At 38.3% G+C, this 24,053-nt stretch overlaps 1 protein-coding gene across 2 annotated transcripts in view; it reads left to right on the top strand.

The window, feature by feature from the left end:
* The first annotated feature begins 1,276 nt into the window (after nt 1–1,276).
* The window catches only part of PDE7B (phosphodiesterase 7B), a 166,185-nt gene continuing 143,408 nt past the window's right edge, over nt 1,277–24,053 (top strand). Inside the window, exons 1-2 of one of the 2 annotated variants that reach the window (XM_058019799.1) lie at nt 1,277–1,370; nt 1,573–1,687. In XM_058019799.1, the coding sequence (XP_057875782.1) occupies nt 1,667–1,687 (21 nt within the window). In that variant the 5' untranslated portion in view covers nt 1,277–1,370; nt 1,573–1,666. Of the gene's footprint in view, nt 1,371–1,525; nt 1,688–24,053 lie in introns of both variants that reach the window. The other variant, XM_058019798.1, reaches the window with a different exon arrangement.

Raw genomic sequence — 24,053 nt, forward strand, 5'->3', positions numbered from 1 at the left:
TTACATCCCCATAACACTTAGCATTTGTTTGTGAAGACTATTGCATTAGCAGTGTTAGCACAGACACATTTTTGGTAAGCAAAAATCATTAAATATTTTGGCCACTCTGGAGCTGCATTTTGGTAGAATCAATTGGTGGTCATGGGGAAGTTCCTATGACTTGAACATGTTCTGTGAAGCACTAAGAAATTTCTTTCTCAAGAGCTTTCTGTCTACTCATTTTTAAAAGCACTTCTCTATGTTTTAAAATTAAATGCAAGGCTGTTAAGACTTTTTAGAAATCAATTGTGCCTCATAGACTGAGATTTTTGAAAGGATTCCCTGGAAGAACAAATTGATAAAATTGGAATGATGCAAATAACAAAACACTTACTGTTGTCAACTGACTTCCTATCAATTATCTTGTGCTGTTCTGGCCTTTTTTGCCCATGCTAATTGACCTTGATGAATGTTTTTTGTTTCTTGAAGCTTCAGCAGCGTGGTTTCTCCACTGCCAATGGTGTGGTTATAGTAAAAGCCAAGGTCTACCTTCCTCTTGCCTTTTGATGTGGACTTTGGTAGTAAATAAAATGCTGTCTGGTGGCCCACAGCAGAGCTCAGAGGCAAGCACAGCTGGGCTGCTGGTGGAAGGAGCAGTTGTTTGCCCGGATCAGCCCTGCAGGGCGACTGCATCCGTGACTCGGATGGGGCAAGGAAAGCAGTTTGCTAATCTGCAGCGTAGCTCCTGCTGACTGATAAAAAGGATGTGTACAGTAGTCTCAGTCTTATCTCGTTAGCCAGGTTTACACTGGTGTGACACTGCTGAACTTAGACAAGCAGTTCCTGATTTACTGTGGGGCGAGGGCAGAATCAGGTCTGATTTTGCACCACGACCCATAGAGATTACCCAGCTCGCCCTGGAAAACATCTTGTGTATATTTAAGAATACTTCGATATAAGTTAGCATATTTATAGCCTTTCCCCACGCCGTGAGGATATTTTGGATCTTTCTAGTACCTCTGGATATAAAATCTTTCTGAGCTGAACCCAGGACAGATAAATCATGACTCCGGCTTCCTTCGCCTAGGGTAGCCTGCCTCAATCACTGCCCCATTCCTCCCATAGTAGTCCTTTAAAATTAATAGCACATGCAGAGGAAAAACTAAACCCTTTGACGTCACTGCCGAAACGAGGAAACACAAACAGCGAAGGCTTCTCGGCGGCGCTGGCGGCAGCGGGGCGGGGACTGGGGCGCGCTCTGCGCTCTGCGCTCCGCGCCCGGCGCTGGCAGCGCCTCCCGGCCGGCCTGACTCGGGCGGCCACACTGCCGCAGCCCCAGCCCTGCCCTGGCACTCCGTGCGCCCGCCGCCCGAGCCGCCTGGCCTCTTAAGGTGGTTTCACTGCCTGCCTTGGGGGACTTGGGGAGGTCTTCTTTTCCTTTTCCTTTCTTTTCCTTTTTTTCCCCCCCCTCTTAAAAAAAAAAATCCTTTTTTTTTCCCATTTTTTCCTTATTTTCTTTTTCTTTTATTTTTTTTCTTTTTTTTAGTTCCTATTATTTTAGTTACTCATTTCTATTCCCAATCCTGGATGCAGTTGCTGGATTGTGCAGTACAAGTCTTCATGAACAAGCTGCACCGCTCAGAGATTTCACGGCATTCACAGGTCACAGAGCTGCCACTATGGTTAAATGTCTTGTTTAATGGTTGAGGTACGTACGGCAAATCTAAAAGAAGCGGCATGGTTGTTTTTTTTTGAAGGGGAACTAAAATTGTGAGGGGGAGAGGGAGATAATAGTATTATTTAGTGGAAAAGATTTTTGCTGGTGATTGTTACTACAGCAACCGTTTTTTGAATTTCGTCCCTTTTTCTCTTTATTCAAACTAGATGAAAATTTTGACTTATGTTGATTTAACCATTTGATGGTTACAGAAGATTGCAGAAATAATCTCTTGTAGAAGTCCTTTCTGACCCTGCTGGGGAAAGTGTGGTTGATTTCTTTCTGTATGTTTTCCTATTGCTCTGTGGCAGGAGAGGAGACCTGGGACTTGTCTGGCTTAGATGAAGGAAGAAGAAAACAGAAACTTGTTCCTATCCTGAGGGGGCTGTGAGTTTTTTCTGAGAGTTAGAGCAGAGGGAGGAAGAGTTGGAAATAAACAGGTCAAGCAGAAAAAATATCAGCTTCGTTTTTAGGAGTACATGTACTGCTTTTTCATTTTTTTTTAATACATGCTTAGATTACTTTACTTGGTTTGGGTTCAAAAGTTCAAAATTAAGAAGCAGCCTGAGCTTTGACTAAGAAACAGATCCCCACTGGGAAGGGAGAGAGCTGCTTGTCATATATTAACACCAGTTTTCATACAGCTTTTGCTACCTAAGCAGAGAAAAGCGGGAATTTGCTCAGGAGTTGAAGTGATGTAACCTGGCATCTGTTTGATAGCATATAGCTTCAATTCATGTTTGAGCCAGTGATCTGCCTTGAATGAGTATTGCAGCATCACAGTGGGCAGTGTGTGCTGCAGTAAATGAAAGCAACTGCTGCCATCAAACTAACATTGTTTTCAAGAGTGTGATTCTAAATTACAAGAGGAAGAGCCACTTGTCAGAGCTTGTGTGTGTGTCTGTGTGTCTGTGTGTATACAAGCGGTCTTCAAAATAACTCCAGCCAAGACAGGAGATTTCTGTTGTTAATTGGATTAATATACAGGTATGTTCAATATCCAGCAATCTTCATATTTTTCTGATTTGTGGAAAGAGACTTTTCATAGCTCTGTTTGAAATGTTGCTGTAGATATAAATCCTTGGCAATTTGAAAATATTTCAGTTTAACTTAAAAAATTATACCTAAAAAACCAATTCCTTTAACAAGGAACAGAGCATGAGCACACCTTTCTCCTGCAGTGTACCCCATAGGGTTAAAAACATTAACTACACTAGGCTGAAGCATGCTAGCTTAAGGACTGCAAAAATATTAGCTCTGAAATGCAGAGGATGTGCTATGTGCTGTGAATGGACAATTGCTATTCTGCAGTGCCTAGTGGGAAAACAAGGACTTTGTGTATTGCAAATGCATAACTGCAGCTCCTCCATTTCCTTTGCTGTATCTTCACTGATGACTGCAGAAACAAAGAGGTTTGTCACAGATAAGCTCTGTAGTGCCTCATCTCTTTGAAGATGCAGGAAGATCTTTTCTCATATCCAAAACCCTGAAGTCAAGCTTAGCTGGGTGAGCTGTTATTCTGTAACCTCTGTGTCATTCTCTCTTCCCCAGCTCTCCCCAAATTCTTACTATGTGAACTGCCAGCTGTTTTCAAAAACTAAAGTAATACTTCTCTAGGCTCGAGTTCAGAAAGGCTAACAGAGTGCTGGTTAGGTGATTGATTTGTAAATTTAACTGAGTGTGTCTCAGCCTATAGAGACTATAACCTGTTCTGTAGGGAAAAACCCTGTCACCATGAATATATTCAAGTTTCCAAAGGACAATCTGTAAGATATTCGTTTATAATAATTTCTGAGTATTAAATTATGCACTTATTTTGATAAACGGGTTTTAGGGAAGCTTTGGTTTAAGCTCTGTGTCTACATGTTGGTGCATCTGTGTTCCGTAGCAGCTACTAGTGGTGGTACCAATAGAAAATCTGGTAAGTGGACTTCAGCTGAGGCAATGAGTTTTGCTGGTTTTGTAAGAAAAGTTTATTTGCGGTGTTTCCTCTGAACAATCTCAATTCAGCATCTAGAGAAAATAAAATTTAAGGCTGGCCTCTCTGCAGTGGACAAAACACTTACTGACATTTGCACTCACATTGTCTCCAAAAAATTGTGTATTGCAGAAGTTTCATGGGCTATGAATGGCTGCTTCTTCTGAGTTAATTGCCATAGGGTGGACAGGAGTTTTCACCAGTGAAGTTCCAGTGATTCCATCAGAGCAAGGCAGAGTCTGCTGAGCCTAATCCAATATACTACAGATCACTTTTTAAAATTGTAAAATGTTTAATTGTGTAAAATAGTATATAAATATATCATTATAACAGCTGCTCCTGTTCATGTCCTTTTCTCCCTGTTTATGTCCTTTTCCCTTCTGAAAATGAGGAAATGAGCCCTCTGCTTGCTCTTACCAGACTTCTAGGTAAGTCATGGTAGCAGACTGATTTTCCAGGGTCTTCATTGCAAGTATGATGTATGTTTGAGACATTTGATCATACGTGATTCCTTTTCACTCATCACTTGGTTCTTCTACCAATAGCTAAAGCATATTTTAATGAGAAATGGTCTGAAAATTGGTGTTCTATGACACATATATGGTTTTCTTGTAATTTTGCAATCTCAGGCAAAAAACTGCTCTTGTACTGGTAGTTTCATTATAGGAGCTGCATGAAGCAAAAATGCCAGCTATTAACCAAGCCATTAGTGTCAACAGAGTAAAACCTGACACATCTCTATTTAATAATAAAAAATATTTGAGACTTAATTTCTCCTCATATTGAGGTAGATACATGCTCTTGATGAGATTGGGTCTGGTTTCTGGGCTAACAGATAACAAGTCATGTGGTGCAGCCAGGAAGATATCCCATGTAAATAGGAATTCTTAGCTACTCAGTGTTGCTCATCATCACATTGTTACTCCATTTTCATGCTTGAAATTATTACAGCATTCCATGTGCTTGTCACAGGGTGAAAGTGAAAGGGACAGCTGCGGTCCTGCTAGCTGCCAGAACAAAATTAAGTCTTTTGTAATCAAATGATGGTTCAGTATTCCTCCTCTCAGATCCATATTGGGTAGAAGATGTCAGAAGTATGAAATTCATCGTTCTTGTTCTTCAGCCAGCAAGCTGGCTTACTCTTGCAGGGACATCAGTTCTTACTCTTCCAGTGAAACACTTGGCTTTACCTCTAGTGTGGAATTTGCACTTTTCAGTCACAAGCTTCAGGGTGTGGAATTGATATTCTTTAGAGTTTATACCCTGACAACAGTGGGACACAGATAAAGCCTAAGTGTACAAAAGTAGTTCAGGAGTTCTGATGTTTTTTCTTTACCTGGCTACCACCAGGTACATCAATTTTGGCACCTAAGGATGAATAATTCTGAGAAGATGGGTCAAAGTGCCAGGTACCACATATGCAATCAGATAAGGATTGATAGAAACATTTTGTGCTTCACAGTAAATGAGTGGAAACCAAATAACATGCCTTCTGACAGTAGTGGTGGTTTTTCAGATCTGAAGTATTATCTTTGTGTAAATACTAGAGATTTAGAATGCATTTTTTGTACTTAAGACAATTTGTTTACATAGTTCATAGAGTTTGAAAACACAAAGACAACTTCTGTGAAGATTTTTCTGCAAAAAGAATTCTTCTATATCATCCTAGAAACTGTGGAGAACTGTTAAATTTAATTTTTACTATTATTCTTACTACAGTGCCATCCCAAAAAAATTGCATTAGAAAACAGTATTTGAAGCTCTGAACCCTGTCATTTCTGTTATCCTGTAATAGACTGTGGGATTCAGAAGATGTATTGCAAGGGTTCACAGTGCTCAGGTCTGGGGTAATGATGGCTGTTTTAAAGCCTCCAGTTTTAAAGTATAAAATTAACAAATCAGAGGCAGATCAGATAGAACAGTATATTTCCAGAGGCCAGGCTTCAGTGACAAAACTGTGAGTGAAAAGTCTGTGGCAGAGACAATTCTCAAAAACCAGCAGTTGAGTGAATTAAGCATTTCCTCTGCACACATTGAGAGGTGTGATATCATCAGTCCTTTGATGCAGTAATTTTGATATATATTTGGCCCTTGTTCTGTTCTTTGAAAAGTGGAAAGTCCAGGGCTATTTTTTAAGTGTGTAAACAGTGTCAAATGAGAGAAACTAAACTAATGAAAGGATACTATGGAGTTGTATTTTTTTATTCTGTTCTTTCTCCCAGTAGGAGCTGTGAGTGAGGATGGATAAGAATTCAGTTCAGCTACTTATTTAAGTCACATAGTCTTGTGGTGGCATATGATATTCTTCTGCCAGCTTGCTGTCCAGCCAAATAAGATACCCAGGTTGCCTGGATGGATAAACATAGCTGATGATCTCTTCCTCTTAACAGGGGGACATGAACAGTTAGGATTCTTCCAGTCGCACAGAGACAAATTTGCTACATTTTAGCTAAAGAAGAATTGCCCTCAGATACAAGCAGCAAGATTTACTGCCCTTTGAGTAAGTTATTTTTTAAAAAGTAGAAACAAATATTTTGAAGGAAACAGTTGCAGAGGCATTTTTTTTTTCTGTGGCTGGTAGGTTTGTATTAGTTACCCACAAAAATTTCTGGTATGAGAAAACTCACCAACTAATATCTCACTACGGTGTGTGTTAATGCTGGCAGTGTAAGGTTTTGAAAAGAAGAGCAGAGAATCTCCTGTCAAATTAAGTTTAGCTAATTGTTGCGGTGGCATAAAAACACGTTTGTGGGGCAGCTGCTGTCAGGACCTGTATACAATTTTCTGCATGGTTGTTCATGGCAGGGTTTATGATACTAACTCCTCTGTATGTAGGAAAGGTGTTTTGGGAAGGATGGTCATTACCTTTCAAAGAATAAAGCAGGAGGGAGGCACGTTTTGACTGAATATGCAGCAACTCGGGAATGTCTTCGAGAAATATACAACTGTATAAATGAAATTAAGAAACATCAACTTAACTAGAAAACTCCCAGAGGGTGGTATTGATCTACTGTGTGATCAGTTCTGCTCCTGTTGGCAGCTGCCCTTTATTACTTCTGCAAGAAAGGAAACGTATGCTTAGGTTCTTATTCCTTCTCTTTCCCCCTGCACAACTTAACACACTGCCTAGAGGGCATGTAAAGACTGGCTAGGTTCTGGGGCTTGTTTTAATACGAGGAGTCAGAGTTACTATCAAATGTGCAAGGATTCATCCCTTGGTGAAAGAGGTGTGGATCCCCAGGTGGTTGCTGTGCAAACAAACACGTATTGACATGAAACGCCTCAGTACTTTCTCAAAAATTCAGCTGTCATCCACAGGGTGCAGCTATTTTCCCCTTTATGTACAGTGATCCAGGTGTAGAGTAACAACAGGGACCTCTGCTTGCACAGCACCAGAGGACAGAATCTGCTTCGTATTTCTGTGGAGGAACACGGGTGCAGCTGCACACTGAAGGACACTAAAGATGGCCAACACCTGATGTTTGGTTTTGCCTTTTCCTTAACTTACCATTTGGCTTTGAACCTCTGAGAAGGTTAGACAGAACGAGGGCTTGGTGCATACCAGGCTGCTGGGATGGGGGAGAAGACCTCACACAGACACCCAGAGAGATGAAAACAGATGCATGACACTTTCATGGAGAAAGAAAGAAAGAACACTTCTGGCTTTGTGTGAACTGAAAACCATGTTGAAAAAGAGTATTTTCTAGAGCTCTTTCTGTTTCAAATGTTGAAATGTGACTTGGCTCTGTCTGACTTATGCAGAGTCATTTTTGTTTTACACGCTGCCATAACATCTGAGTATCTATTAATAACAATGTTGAATTAGCATCAGAATGGCCATCATAAATGTAATTAGGCAGTGTATCTCCATTTAATCAATATGGTCCTTAGAAGACCATAGGAAAGCCAGAAAAATAATAATTATTCCTTATTAATAAAGAAGAATTTGCACAGATTTATGAAGGAAAGAGAGGAACTTTCCATGTTTAGGGCTTGGAAGGACAGCGAGTTGCTTTCTGCTTCAGCAGATCTGAGAACACTTATTAAAAAACACTTGAAAATGCTCTTACAATACTAAATAAAATTCTCTCATTAAAAAAATAATTTTCTTGAGCAAACTTTATCAGTTAGAAAGATACAATTGGAATGTATTTCTTCAACAAGCAAATTCCTCCAGTGCACAGTTGGTTTGTTTTACTAGGACTGCTTTGAAAAGCAAAACAACCAAAAGATAAAAACAAGACTCTAATTGGAGTGCTGTGAGTGCATGTAAAACGTCATGATTCCACCAAGATTAATAGGACTCCATCCATTTGTACCTGTTAAAGATCAGACACACTGAGCTTTCAGGACTAAAATGCATTCCTTCTCTTCAATGGTTAGATCAAATTTTAGGGTCATTTACCTTGCATCATACCTGTTTCATACCAGTTTTCCACAACTTCCTCAGCAGTGTGGTACCACAGGGCTGCCTTTCTGGTTCCACAGAAGCTGTGATGCATTCTTTTCCTCCCATGACACTCTAACCTCCCTTTCTTTCCCTTTCTCACAGAAAATAAATGTTTACCAGATTTTATTTGAAATCAGATCCCTACATTTAAATTTTAGCTTATGTTCTAGCATCTGCAAAACTTTATATATTTGTAATACAGAAGGGGCTGATGTTGCTTGTTTTCAGAACAGACCATGATCTGTTTTAAGAACACAGCTATGTAAGTAATAGTTTTAAAAGCTGAGGAATAACAGGAAAACAGTAATTTTGTTTAGGAACCAACATGCACTGTGCTGTATCACAAGAAAATTTTCATGCAGTAGGATTGTAACATGCTGTCTCCTTGAACCATGAAACTATAACTATAGCAATCCTATCCACTACCAAAGTATAACCTCTGTAATAGTATGGTAACAAACACCAGTGCAACATGAGAACATCGAATGACGTTCATCCTATATATCATCATCAAAGCTGATAGAAATGGCCAGGCTTTCTAAAAAGCTAAAATTCACTTTAGTCTCTAAATGAAATGGCTGGATCTGAAAAATTGCTCTGTGTTAGAGGTTGCCTGGGAAATGTTTTCTCTTTCTACTTCAGACAGACAGAAGTAGCCAGTAGCCTGTTGGTGCTTTCAAGAAGGTGTGGAAGAAAAGATTCCAGTTCCTTCTCTGCTTCTATCAGTCTTTCCTGAGGTGGATTACCACTGCAGTGTCCACTGAGGGTTGAGCTGGGTCTTCATGGGGCCTCATAGAGGCAACCCACATTCCACTGCCCCAGCTTTAGCCCCAGTGTGGAACTTGAGCTTCTACACTGCTGAAGGGGCACATTAATTAAGGCGGTTTGAGGCAGACATTTACCTGCAGCTCCAGGAGTTCTGTCCTGAACCCAATAAACTTTTCTGATGGGTGTTTTCTTCCAATGAGCACCTCCTTCTGAACAACTTTAGTACCAATGAACAGTTGTTTTTAAAAAGAAAGCTCAGATGTATTTTACAGAGGAGGAAAAGCCATCTCACCACTACTGCAGCATTCCATCTTGCTTGTGAGGACTGAGGGCTACAGGGGCATTGTTTGGTTTGGGTGACTGCTCGTGGGCAGAGGTCAGTGATGGATGGTTGGACTACATGATTAACAAGGTCTCTTCTAACTTCACAGATGATTCTGTGAAGTTCTGGTGACCATCCAAGTGACCATGTTGAAGTATCTGCTTAGTTTTTATTTTATAGCACCTGAATTGAAAGCTCAGAGATCTCTGAAACCTTTAATTTCCAAATGTTTCAGCAATCCTCTTCTCACTCTCCTACCTAAGTAGAACCGACTTAGTTCTACTTCTGCTTCTTATATTCAAAGTAAGTGGGGGAAAAATCATCAACCCATATTTTATTTATAGGATCCCTATAATGCTGAATAGATTATTTTTGCATGAAGATCTGTATGTAGAGTGCCCTTTTTTTTTTAAACTATGAAACACATTTGCTTTAAAAAGAGATTTTCATATTCACTACAGGTATATTATTATTATTCTCATCCCTCCCCAAATTCAGCCCTTCAGGGCTTCTCTGAAGAGCAAAGGAGTGTGGAATTCAGCTTGGGTTTTTATTTTTCACTTAAACACCATAGCAAACATTGTTTCATTGTTTCAAATCCCATAATATGACAAAGGGAGAATTATAATGCTTTAATGTGTCAGCTGATCAGAAAGCATCTTTGGGGACAACGTCACAGTTATCTGGACCGCCTAATACTCCCCTACAGCTTGGTCTCACTACCTTAGAATTGTTAAATTGGTATTCATGGTTTTAGAGCACCACTTGGATAATAATTTGTAAAAATTTTAATCATGTTTACTACTAATGTGAACCAGCTGGAGCTGACTTCTGCTATTTCTAAGTATTAGTGAAAACTATTTCACATAAAAATATAGCTAAAATCATTCCATTTCAATTTGTACTTGGCATTGAACCTTTTTATGATAGCTGATGCAAATTAGTTTGCCAACAAGCAAACCAATTTCTAAAATGTCTGAAAAGGTCCTGATGTTTATGATGTAGAAAATAATTAGCAGAGAAGTCTCAGTGCTTTCTCGTCACACTTTAATTGTCACCTGGTGACAATACTTCAAGAGTTGAACTTCTTCAGCTCTGACTTTACGAGAATTTCAGAAGCCTCTGAACTAATTCATCAATTTCTAGAAACATTTTCTAAAATACTATATTAAAGGGCATTTCTCCTTTGTGAATCTGCAACCCTTATTTTCTCCTGAGAACACTTATCTTAAAAGGATATTTTCACCACCCTGATTTATAGGTTCTGGCATGGGAAATAATACTCTTACTCCTAGTAGCAGACAGAAAATTAGTCACAATCTGATGTTAACAACTCCTTCATTACCTAAACTGTTTTACACTTTATTAAGTTCCACACAAGCAAATCTATTGCCTTTGAACCAGGGAGTTCTTGTCCACATTGCAAGTAGAGAAGACATTCATTAATTTATAAAGTAGCAATAGGAAGTCAGTCTCTGTAGCAAACAGGGATCCAAACTGTGACACAACTGAGTTCTGCAGAGAAGTGCCACTTGAGTGCAGCAGAGAGAAAAAAATTGGTTTAGCTAATTTACATTAAAACCTCAAATATGAATAACACTTCTTCCTGGGACATGAGATTCGACATATTTTACCCTGATATTTGACACATTTCTTATTTTTTTGTGCTGGCAACAAATAAAATGCAACCTAGAGAATGACAGGATGTTTCTGAGATATAGGATTCTGCAGATTTCAGTGACAAGCAGAACAGAAAAGCTTTTATGGAGAGTCAGCCCACCACCAGATGTTTCTACTAAGTCACCAGGGGTGCTATAATTTTGGTCCCTTAAATTGTCCTCACTGCTTTTCAGAATCAAGTACTTGCTGAGCACACAGGTTGTTTACTAAATTAATGTCCCTCTGCGTCTTTCCCGTGAACCTCAGGCAGTTCCTGCAGTTCCTTGCAGCTGGAAGAGGAGCTCATGGAATCATAGAATGGGTCAGGTTGGGAGGGACCCCAGTGGGTTGTCTGGTCCAGCCTCCTGGCTCAAGCAGGGAGCTCTCATCCTAGAGTGCATGGCACAGGATTGCATCCAGACAGTTCTTGAATATCTCTGGTGTGGGAGACTCCACAATCTCTCTGGGCAATCTGCTCTGGTGTGCATTGGAAAGTCAGTTATGTAAAGGAAATGGCCTTAGTTTTAGCCCAGGCATATATGAAATTGTGTCAGCCTAAATTGTGATATTAAAAATTATAAGGCATTTTTCATGTTTCATGCATGCAATGGCATCCACTCTTCTCCGAGTCTAGTATAAAAAGCTGTGTTAATGAAAACCCTCATATAGACAGAGGATGTTTCTGAACACACTGATGAATGAAGCAAAAATTGGGTTTTTTAAGAGAGCCTTTACCATTATTAGTTTTTCAAATAGAGGCATAGAAAGAGTTTTAGCTTGACTTGGTCACCCCAACACTTTGACTTTAATAAAGAGTCTTTTAAGGGCCAGATTCAGAACTTTCAAGCTTACCCTCTTTGAAATGTTTTGGGAGCTCATTTTAAAAATTGCAACTCTCCTGTCCATATTTTATATTACATTCACAACAACTGCTTACTACTTCTGAAAATTATCTTACTACATTTAGGGAAAAAGAATCTTTTATCTAACTTTTTAAAAATTGAAATATCAAAGGAAAAAGGATCTTTTTTCCTCTGATTGTGAACCATTGCAAGTGCACTGTCCTTCTGATCTGTGAGCAGAGTTACAGGCGGTCAATGCACTGTGCTGCAGGCAGGCTTCAGAAGAAGGTATGGCCTCATCTATCAGAAGATGTCAGAAGCATTTCTGATTGTGGCTGATAAGAGAGTGAAAGGGAGAAAGGCAAGCAGATATGGTCTCAGAGACTCTGTATCCCAAATAGGAACGTGATATCATGTTCAGACTCATACCAAATGAAATGCTAGCCTAGGAAAAATTGCGTTGAGCTAAGAGATTATTTAAGGCTCTTGCTCTACGTTGCAAAGTGTGTTGCAGCAGCAGCAGAGTATGAAAATAGAAAATATTGTATGTAAAATGTAAATCAGATCAGTAATAGTCATTTAAATAAGACACATGTATTCCCCACAGGTAGAGATGCAGATCTATTAAAGGTTGCTTTCTAGAAATGGCTTCCCTCTCTGTGCATAAATCTTGTAAAAGTTGGAGATTCAAGCTTTTGTCATTTCATATTTTCAAACTCAGAATTTTTTTTAATTAGCTCAGAAATCATTTAGTGTTTAACTACAATACTTATGCTTTCTGTTCTTTGTGAATCCAGTTATTTGACTGCAGAACAATCAAACATTTGTTTAAGCAGTTAATGTTGACAGAGTTTTCTACTATGGAAACTTGCCACTTCATAAAATAATTTGTTATGGCAAATTGCTCTGTGTAGTAGGGATTGGGAATTCTTGAAATGAGGGTAGAATGAATTCATGTATCTATTTGATTTTCACTATTTAAAAAAATAAAAGGGAGGTGTTTAGTTCACCTACCATATGCACCCTGAGTACAAACTGTGCCCATCTCCCTCTGAACCCAGAGCACAGACTTGTTCCAGCAGGGAAGTGGAAACCTCACACACCCTGGAGCTTTGATTCCTATAGGCACCCCCAGAGCAGAGAATGCCAAATGGAGTGATCCCATAGCTCTGCTAAGAGTGCAGCTTTGCTCAGCATCACTGGGCACAGCTCAGGCTATGAGCAGAATCTCCCACAGAGAATTTCTTGTCTCTGACCCAAAAGTGCCGGCTCTGCTTCCCTGTGCAGGCAGGGTGGGGCAGACAGGGATGGAAGAGTCAAGGAGAAAGAAATGGGAAAGGGTGGATACAGAGAATGATGGGGGGGAAATCACACTGTATCTTGCTATCTTAAATGTCTGTAGTAATGCACCTTCCTCTATCTGATGCTGACTCTAAATTTGCTGTCATTAAGTCCATATCAGCCCTGTTTCTCCTTGTTTCCATCAACTCTTAATCTTTTGACCCCCCAGTATTTTTACACAAGTTGTTCTTAAAAAAATTTAGTCTATTAAACTTCAGCTGTACTTAAGGGCTTGGGTCCAGCTTTACACAGATTTCTTTATAGTGGTGGGCTGGATGTCTGTGGTGACATACAGGCTGTCTCCAGCATCAAGATAAAGATTTTATACGAGACATTTCTGTGAAATTTCAAAATGAGCTGCTAAGAAACTGAGGATTATCATATTCTTCAACACTTCCCTTTGCAAATGCAACAAATATTTCTCCCTATTTTTCAAAGAAATCATCACATGTTTAAAAGAGAGTAATTGAGACTACGAATGAAATGTAACAGATTTATGGAGTACTGGAAATATTCACCCTTGAGACAAAACAGAACAAAACAGAACAAAACCTAAAAAGACTGTTGGAAAGGTAAAGATTTGCCCTTTAAGAAAAAGAAACAATGAAAATCACTATTTTTTTGCTCCAGAATGTTTTTTAACCTCAGTGGTTCACCCTGTAACTTCCCATTGCATGCAATTATCTGGACCATTCACACAGTCTTTGAGAATTTGTTATGGCAATTTTATTTGATATGTGAAATAAAAGTCATTGTGACATTACCTGCAAATAATGTGTTTCATAAGAGCAAGAATATGCTCATTCTTTTTTTTTTCCATATGAAGAACTGTGATTTTAAATACTTTAAATGTTTTAGATCTTTAACAATGTATTTAATTATGTGAATAGCTTTGCATCTAGGAGTGTTTAAATACTGAGGAAGTGCCAATGTCTGTGCAGGTCTTGACAATACCATTGCACAGTACCAACAATTGATTTCTCTATTACTAAATCAGTTTTAGAAAGTCTGCTTTGGAAAATTGGCAAAACATATCTATGTATTTGAAGAGTTTCTATATCCTTCTATAATTTATATCAGTATGAAAGGTTTCACCTATTAATTGTTATTAAATACAGACATGAAAAAGAATTTAGGGTCTAACACAAACTCATAAGGTGAAAGACCATGTCTTTAACTGCATACTTAAGCTGTCAGAGTATCCTGAAAAACTGCATGTTACAGTTTTGGCAGACATAAATAAAATTGTCTTTTTATACATAAAAATTGTCTTTTTATACATGTTTGGCTTCATGGCAATCTTCCATGTATGGAAGAGGGCTATGTTACATAAAGAAATTAGTATTGTTTCCAATTTTAGGATTCAACTTAGATATATCTGAGTCTAATAAGAAGAAGAATCCTGCTCTCCTGTTTTATCAACCAGGCCTTGCTGGTTTACATGTTTTAAGTAAGTTCTGTGTTAATATTCTGACAGCTAATTTCTACTGCATTTTACTTTGAAGAGACAAATATCTAACAGTTTGTGGGGTTACAAAGCCTTTGCCATATCTCCAAACAAGTATTTGTGCATAAATAAATTAATTTGGCAGGATTATGAATTTGGCAGACATCTTCTTGTCTCTAGCACATCAGCAAATCAGGCTATGCCTTTGTCTAGATTCCAGATTCCTAATCATTCTGAAGAAATCAGTACAAATTTAAAATAAACCTGCCTACAGGCACCTGAAATTATTGTAACTAATGAAATAAGCCCTAGGAACTGTAGTAGTTGTTCTGAAATTGTCGTTTGTTTTTTACTTTAAAGACATATATTCCTCTCTCTCTGCTGTAGTTGTTTTTTGCTTAATCCTCTGATGGCATCTTTCCCTTTAAGTGATTACCCTTTGCATCTTCTTGGCACCGGGTTTATTTTCAGCAAGCTGTACTCAGAGTGCTGGCAGCCATCCCAGGGAAGCTGCTCTGCCTCAGTGGCATTTGGTACATGGGAATTCCAGAGTAAGGAATGGGCAAAGGTTACCACGTGTTTTACATCACTCTGAAAAACATCAAACTAGACTATTAGTGTTTGACAACAAACAATGCACGAGGCCTTTAGGCATTGTGGTCTGTCTAATTCTTTATTTTCCCTTTCCTTGTAGCTCAGTTCATACCAGCCACTTTGGAATATTACCTGTGCATTTTTCTTGTAATATCACTCCATGATGTAGGAAGTCCTAATAAAAGATGCAGTTTGACACAGAATAATTTCAATGCTAGGAAATAATTTAACTATTCTGAAACAAACCAATGCTTAATAAGATTTGCATAATTGTACTCTCAGACTTCTCCTGGACTTTGCTGTTTTAATATTCCAAGAGTCTGATTTCTGCCTGGAAGTTACTTTCACTGTATGTTCCAAAGGCAGGCAAGCAGCAGCTTTCTTTGCACTGCAAAACTTGTTTATCATAATCAGAAATATCCTATCAAGAAGCAAAAAATGCACAGATTAAGTATACATACATGTATATGCTGCTGAAATGAAGTGGCAGCTCAGTTTCCACAGTTCTGTCTCATAGTGAAGTTCCAGTTGTAGTTCTGCCTGATGGAAGTTTAGCCTACAGAGGAGTTTAGCTGTCTTCTGCAGGCTCCCGAAAGCTGATGGTGAATCAGGTGTGCTGCCTGATTTGCCTGCCTCCAGACCATTTTTTGATGCATGGTCTGCCTGGCTGTGCCTCCTGGTGTGGGTGGCAAGTCACCAGGATCACCAGGTGGTGCCATTGGTGGCCCTTGTTGTCCCTGGCTGATGGCTCCTGGGAGCTGCTGTGCCCATCACACACATGGCCTGATGTGCCAGGCTGTGTCACTGCTCTCTATCAGCTGTGCCTGCCTAGTGTGTTGTTGAGAGGTTTTTTGGGTTTTTCCTGATGTGACAGGTCCTGTACTAGTGAGTTAGAGTGGTCAGGTGAAGAACATTGTTTGCTGAGTAATGTCAGAGATTAACATTCACTAAAATAAGGATGGAGAAAGGAATAAATAAATTAAATGGCAGGGGTGGACAGAAAAAACCTGAAGTGGCCTATAAACTCAGACTGTACTGGCGATTGGTCTTAGATCAAACTCACTAGGATTTGACTCATACTTGGTCCTTCAATATTGATTCTTAATACTTACATATAGAAAATCACAGGCCACAATCTTAATTTTCTTTGTTTTAAATAAGGAAAAAAAGTTATATGCTCCTTCATTTAATGATAACACTTTGAAACTATTTTTTCCCTAAAATATAAGGTTTTCTAAAAATTGTATGAAGCTATCTGTAGGAAGATTTATAGCAATATAAAAATACCATCATTTAAAAGGTATGTTTATTCAGGTCAATGTTATGATTAACTAGGCTAGGCTTCCAGAACTACTTACCTCCACATCCCCTTATTAAATCTTTATAAATAGATTTGTTACTTACAGCAGAAGATAATTTAAAATGCAAATAGGAATTTTTACATGAATGAACTGAGAATAAGTCTTGTAAAAACAAAAACCATTAGGCATAGGTTCAATACAACAAAAGAAAAAGTTACTGATCCATATTATCTTTTTCTAGTACAACATGTAGGAGGTCCAAAGTGCTGATTTTCAAGAAAAGAGTATAAAGAACTTATAAAGAATCAGATGTAATAATAACATAACATCTTGCTACCCCTAATTTTCTGTATGCATCATAGTCATGTCAAATTAGCATTTCTGTAGCTATTTAGGAGCGCTCTCTTAATTGGAATACAAGTGTCAAATGACCATGTGACAGTGTGTTAGAAGACCAATCCACAGGAGCCATCTATTGCAAAGCTCTCCTGAGCTATTCAGATTCTGCAGAGAGTGTTTTCTTGCTTCATTTGATTTATTATTATCAAGGTGTGGAAGCTTTTCTTATTGTGAACAAACTTTTGGGTTTTTTTAAATATAGTCTTGCTTTAAGTGAAGGGTGGACTTGAAAGCTAGCAGAAGAGAGTATAAATGCCAAGTAATTAATATCTGAAGGCGTGTTTGCTACCAGAAAGGAGTGAGAAGGGAACTGTAACAATGTGTGATGTTTGGAAAAGATAAGGGTAGAATATCCGTATTTGAAGGTATGAATTTGTATTCCACAGGATCAGGAAGAAGTTTTCAACCACCAGCACAAAGATGCATGGTATCAAGGTGTAAATAGATATTTTCTATGTTTTTGTGAATAAAACAGTATTTCCCATTCCTAGGAATTTGTTATCTGATTAAACACTGGACTGCTTAATTCTGACATACAGAACCATTTGACAGCTAAAGCGACTCTATTCCTATTTCAATATGTGAAATACAATAACAGATCAATGCTTTATTAGACCAGTGAATTTTTCTATTGTGAGAAAGCAGATTTTTCCTTTTTTGACACCAAATTTTGTCAAAGATTTCTGAATTATTTTACAGTATCATAGCAAAGTCTAGCTTTCCTTTCAAATGCGAAGCCAAAGAGAGACCTGAATGAAAATAAGGGAATACTGGTTTTTACTTTTCCCATGTTTTTGGTCCCTATGTATTTACTTGCATTGCAGCTATCCTGTGTCCCTCTGCCATCTCCGTTGCTCCAGCTGCTGTGTAATCAAGATGACACAGAGAGAAAGGCACTGATTCGATCATTTAATTGGCAACAAAAGCCAAGTGTAGCAAATGAAAGACAAGAAGCAATATAAGCATATAAAAGTAAGATTTGATACTTGCATGGCTAAATTGTTGCATAAATTGGTATCTAAATTTTTGTATGTCAAAATGGTCTAATGAAACATGGAACCTTTTCAGATATAAAAATAATTCAGTGATGTAAATGTTATCCTTTATATTTACTTCAGAGCAGAAGCAGTTTTATTATTTTTGGGGAATTCAAACAATACTTTCATTAGAAGTTACTGGTTTTTGATGCATTCTGGCTAAGTTAAATGGTTGGCCTACCTTCAAATCAGTCTTGATTCAATCCAAAAAAAACTTTGCCGGCCTTCTTAATTCATGGTCCTTAATGACAACTTCTACTGAGATCCTTAGAGGTTCACAGTTTATTAACAATCCATGCTGTGAACCCACATCTGGAGCACTGCAGATCCAGTTCTGGGCTCCTCAGCGTAAGAAAGACACGAAGTCACCAGAGTGAGTTCAGGGGGGCACCAAAGATGGATAAGGGCTGGGAGGGTCTGTCATGCATGCAGAGGACTGGAGAGCGAGGAGACTGCTCAGCCTGGAGAAGGGAAGGCTTGGAAAAGATCTTGTCACACTGTGTATAGACATACAGATGTGTCACTGTGTATAGATAGCTGTGTCACTGAGGACAGACGGATACCTGTGTCACTGCGTACGATGGAGCGTGTTAGAGAGAGGCAGGCCATGGACCAGGCTGTGGAGGTTCCTTCCAAGCCCAGCCATTTGGGGACTCCAAGAATGACACACATAAGGCTGGCAGAGTGCCAAGCCCCACAGCTGTGGTAGCACTGCCAGCAGGCACCAGCTGGAAGAGCAAATGCCAGTAACATCATTTGGGGAGAAGACAGAAGGAACACCCCTCTACTAACAAGTTTTCTGTAGCAGGGAGGTCCAAGCCAACAAATGACTTCAAGTAAGTGTTGAAATTAGTACCTTTGCTTCTTTATCAAAACAATGCAGATAATTTATGTTTCCATTATCTTTCAGAATATTTTGAGGATACTCTGGATTTTGTCTGTTCCTGCTTTTATTAATCAGATCAAATTATCTTTCAGAACATTTTATCCATTAATTCACATTCAATAACGTACCCTTTTGCCACTGGGCATTCTAGGTCATCTATGCTTTGATATTTTTCTGGCACATCCATTAGTGTACTCTTAAGAGTTCAAAAGGAACACGATAGTAAATGTTTCAAATATAACATATGCTTTCAGTCTGTATTTATGCTTTCAGAAGATGAATAAGAGTCCCATTTCTTATGATGTTCCAAATAATTGCTACTACAGGTAATTTGAAGGCCTGATTTTGTTTATGTGTATGTATGTGTGTGTACATGCCCAGGCATTGGTACTTGTATCTCTTCCAAAGACTCTGAAATCCACAGGGAAGCCACATTGTAATTTGCTCATAATTTACCTTTACAACTTCTAATTTTTCTGCGCATATCTGCTGCCTGCGTTTGCTAGATTTATTCAGAAGGGAAAATATTTCTGATCCCACTGATGAATAGCTTGTATTAGAGGGACAGGGTTATGTAAAAGCATCAGCTGCATGTTCTCTGCTCTAAAAGCCTACTACAGCGAAGGTTTTTATATCTATTAATGAATCATAATTTATAATTCAGATATTTACAACCCTGAAAATTTCTGGGACTCTCAATCAAAACAAATGGAAATTTACTACAAGTAAAGCATAAATCCCAAACAGTTCTCAGTTTAAGAACGACCTTGAAAAACCCAGTACGTTGTCCCTATCATCAGCAGATAAAGTAGGAAGCCTGCTTCTGTGTGGCAGCCCTTCTTCAGAGTCTGCATTTGAAGATGAGAAGCAACATGTAATTCTGTGAATCTGATCTCACACAATATATCCCAGGTCCCTTGCTAGAGTTATCTTTAATTAATATTTTAATTAAAGTGTATCAAATGAATGTAATGAGCTCTGTAATAAATCTCTTGTGAGCTACAGCAGAGCCAGAGTATCACAATAACCATGAGGAACTAGCACAACAGTAGGAACCAAAACTCTGCAGAACTTATTAAATATCCTGACATGTCCCAGTCTGCCTGTTTGTTTAATACAATCATCCATGTGGTTCATCTTGATCAAGAAATGGCATAGAATCTTCCAACAAAATTATTTTTTACTCTATTAATGTGGGGCTCTTTATCTATTATCTCAGTGTAACTGAGTTGGATTTGTTCTTTTCTCAAGCAAGAATTATTTGTCTTTTAAAACAGTTTCTTTCTAAAGCTGATTGCTACACTGTGCTTATTCTCATTGTTAGGAAGCTCTTTAACTTCAGTGTAACTAGTCAGCCAAGAAACTTCTTACCAACTAAGAAATTGAGGATCTGAATGCAGAACAAATAGGCCTGTGGAATTTTTCAGGTGGTGGCATTTCAGCACTGTGGTCATTAGTCATTTTGGCAGCAATACACTAGAAATATACCTACCTGAAACCTCTGAAAGAAATCATGCACCTCGGGGATGGACTGACTTCTTAGCTTACTTCTTAAACTTCATTGCAAGGTGTGGACAAATTGCATTTGCCAATTCTTTGCTGCCTGCTGGCAATAATTATCTTGGTTTTGGTGTTGAATTTCAGGGGTATCTTTTGTTTCTAATGCTGTTGGGGGACGCAGCCAATTGGAATGTGTAAACATGGTTCTTCCTGCCTAGCAACCAAAGTTGCATTCAATACAGTGGAATTGAATGTGTTTCAATTTGTACTGTGTCTGTATGCAGAATTTGCTGAAATTTTAATTTCACCTGGGCATACATTGCAACATCATACATTGAAATCGGATGATGTAATTATCAGCATCAATTGAGATTTTGTTAAAATGTTACATAGCTTGCTTACATTTCCTATCCCAGTTTTTACAATGAGTTTTTAGCAGTAGACTGCTTGAACCTTCCAAGTGCAACTGCATTTTGTAGTTACAGAATAATTAATAAATCAAAAGGCTGTGTTGTTTGTACAAGGTTCTGTGTAAATAGGGTTTTCTGAAACAGTCAACATATTAGTTGGATGCTACTTTTGTGAAGATTTTGTTTGACAAACTCATAATGTTCTAAATGTGTTTTTTGGTCAAGGCTGTTCACACATATATATGACAGAATTTTCTTTTCTTTGTTTTTCTTCTGCAAATATTAGTTGTAATAACTCAGTAGCAGCAGGCCTGGAGTTAAGTTAGGTTGGGAAAAGGGAATTCAGTGAATATGTGATGTCATGCTTGACAATAACAGTAAGAGGCTTACTAGTTGTTAATGAGCCAGACTTTTAATCCTAGAGCTGTAAAAAGCTTTTAAGTCCTACATATCGTATTTGTGGTCTGTCCATAACTGTGTTTGTCATATTGAAGAATTTTTAATTATAATGCATTTGTACACTCTTATTCGACTCCTAGTCAGTTATGGACATGGAGAAATTCGTGTGTGATAAATATATAGTGCAACAGTGTCTCCTTTGTTTGCCAAAGACAGAAGAAGGAGAGAGTAATGCTGCAAAATAGACAAAATCATTCCATAACAAGTAAATGCATTTTGTAGTTTCCAGGTTAATAATTTTTAGTTCATTATTTATTATCTTGTTTCTTTAGTATAATGTTCTTATTCTCGTCTACAAAGCTATTTGTGATTTAAGTGCATATCCAAAGCCCAGTAAAATGCATGGGAAGTCTCTGACTGCAGTAAACTTTGAATCAATTCTCTTGTCTGAGCATTTCTTACAGGTTCCTGGTAGGAAAAATGTGCCTCCTAAGTGTTTATATTGCTTCTTCCTAATAGCTGTAATTTGTAAATGGCATGTAAATATTGTTCTTTATCATATTTGCACAACTCAGTAATAGCATTTTATGCAAGGCACACCCGCTTCATTTGCCACATGGGACTGCATTAACAGTGATGGTGGCCATGGAGCATTTTTGTATTTCCATGCAAAAAGAAGTGCCCATGCGTAAACAAGCGAGCCCTTTACCTACTGTTTGGGCCCATAAGATCTTGCCAGCTTTGTTGTGCATTCTTCCATTGCTTATGTTTCAATATCACTGTTTGTTTAAAATAAGCCTTGCAGAAGGGCAGTAGAAAAGATCTCTGTTGTAATGTCTTGAGCACTTGACAGCATCTGAAGTTTTTGCATTTATGTGCCTTGTAGTTTGTACAGTTACACATCTTGGAGCTGGCCTTTGATGATCCTCATGGGTCCCTTCCAACTCAGGATATCCTGTGACCAACTAAGCTGTGATCAGCCTTAAACAGGAGCAAGAACTTTGTCTGATAGGTGGTCGTGGTCTCACATTGTGTCAAAATTAATTATTTCAGCTTCTTGTACCTTTGTTTCTGTGTGCTTCACAGTTCTTTGAGCATGTGGATGTTTTATACACAGTTTATAGTTTACTAACTACTTAAGGGCTACAGGTCTGATACCCTTATATTATTTCTGTTACCCTAGACACTTTAAATGTGAGCAAGTACTGTGGATTCTCTTTCTGTATGACAAATACTCATACAAGGTGATCAGTACATGTTAGCTGCCCGTGCCTCCATCTCCTTGGTGCTTATAGTAGTTATTAATTTAATAATTTATCAGCTTTTTGCACTGTATGAAAGCATTCTCCTATATTTAAAATTCAAATTTATTGTTCAGTCCTTTTACCTTCATATTTTGTTCACTAGGCAGGCAAAATTCCTTTGTCTTCCTGGTTTTTATGGTGAAATGGTTGTTCTCCTATTTCCTCTTCCGTTTAGTAACTACGTAAGTATGTAAGCATTCAGTTTTTACCTGCATAACCTGGCTTGTTGCTTCCTGAGATAGGTTAGGTTCAAGGGTTCCATCAGTAGTATACATTTGTAAAATATGAATCAAAGCTGAATCCATCTAAAGTTCTAGAGGCATAATCTTCACAGATGAAAAATAATCCTTTTCCCCAAATCTGAGCCTACTCTTGTCTGATTTTCCCAGGCTATTTTTAATGCCTGGAATTTAGATTTCCTAATTACTTGTATTATTTTGGCATTTATATGTTAAAGCACAATTCCCAATGAGTTCATACGTGGGCCCTGAGAAAGTAACAAATAGAAATTCATAACCCACTTTAAAAAATATGTTTGAGCCATTTGTAAAGCTGATGTTTCTCATCTTGAAATCCCTATTGGCACATATTTGCATCTTTATGAAGCAAAGTAGCAATCTGTCCCTTAATTAGGAGGCATAACCCAGGAACTACATGGGAGCAGCAGGAACCTGATGATAGTTAATCCTCAGCACTGTCACTGAATCAGGCTGAGGTTCAGTGGGAGAAAGTCAGCGGGTTGTGAAGTTGCATTTTTTTTCTCAAGTACAGACTCAGAAGAGAGTGTGGGGATTTTTTTTTTAACTGAAGTAAATTGACAACTGGGGTTCTTTCCTTTTAAATGCTTTGTAGAGTCTTAGTTTTTTTAAGTGGATAAAGGAGGAGAGGTTCCTGCATTTTTAAAGGAAATAACTCAAACTTGAGAAAAGTGTTTCTATCTATTATGGAAGCGATACAATAAGGTTGCAGTATCAAGGTTTCCACTGTAGCCAGGGGAATAACTCCTCATCTTGCATGGAAATGACCTTAGGACAAAGCCAAAAGTAGTTTTCAGAAGGCTGCAAAGGTATTTAATGATAGAAGGATCAAAAATGTAGGGGAGCCTCATAATGCCACAAGGGGAACCTGAAAGTAGACACCTTCAGCTCATAATTCTAGTTTTACTAGCTGCAGCTCACAAAGCAACAGCTGCATCTACATTGCAAAATACCTCCCACACATACGTACACACACTGTGTTTGCACACAATACTTATTTTTTTCCTTTAATGTGTGGGAATAAATTAGAATCTAAGGTCTTACTGAGAGAAAGTGTGTGCTGTTTAGTTTAGAGGGCTAAAGATAATACAGCTCCCATACTTTGATCATGCATGCTGCAAATGGAAGAGGGGATCCTGCAAAAAGAACTATTCCAGCAAATCCAGGTAGAGTTTTACTGAAATCTTCCATCTTCATGACTATCTTCTTCCTATGTTGCCTAGTTGTATGCATTAATTAGAAAAAAGACTGCATAATCAGAATTGTGTGCTTCGAATGAGTACTAAGGTTTGCATATTATCTTTTAAAAATTGTACAAAAAATATCTGAAAATTCTTGCACCCAAGCTTTGTTCTGAACTTGGAAGTCACAACAATGGGGGTCATGTTTGCTGTCTTTGCCCTGTGAAGAACTCATCTAGAAATTTCTCAAGGGAATAGGATTTTCTATTAGTACCTTATTGT

The sequence above is a fragment of the Melospiza georgiana genome, chromosome 3 (assembly GCF_028018845.1).
Source record: "Melospiza georgiana isolate bMelGeo1 chromosome 3, bMelGeo1.pri, whole genome shotgun sequence".
NCBI classification, from domain to species: Eukaryota; Metazoa; Chordata; class Aves; order Passeriformes; family Passerellidae; genus Melospiza; species Melospiza georgiana.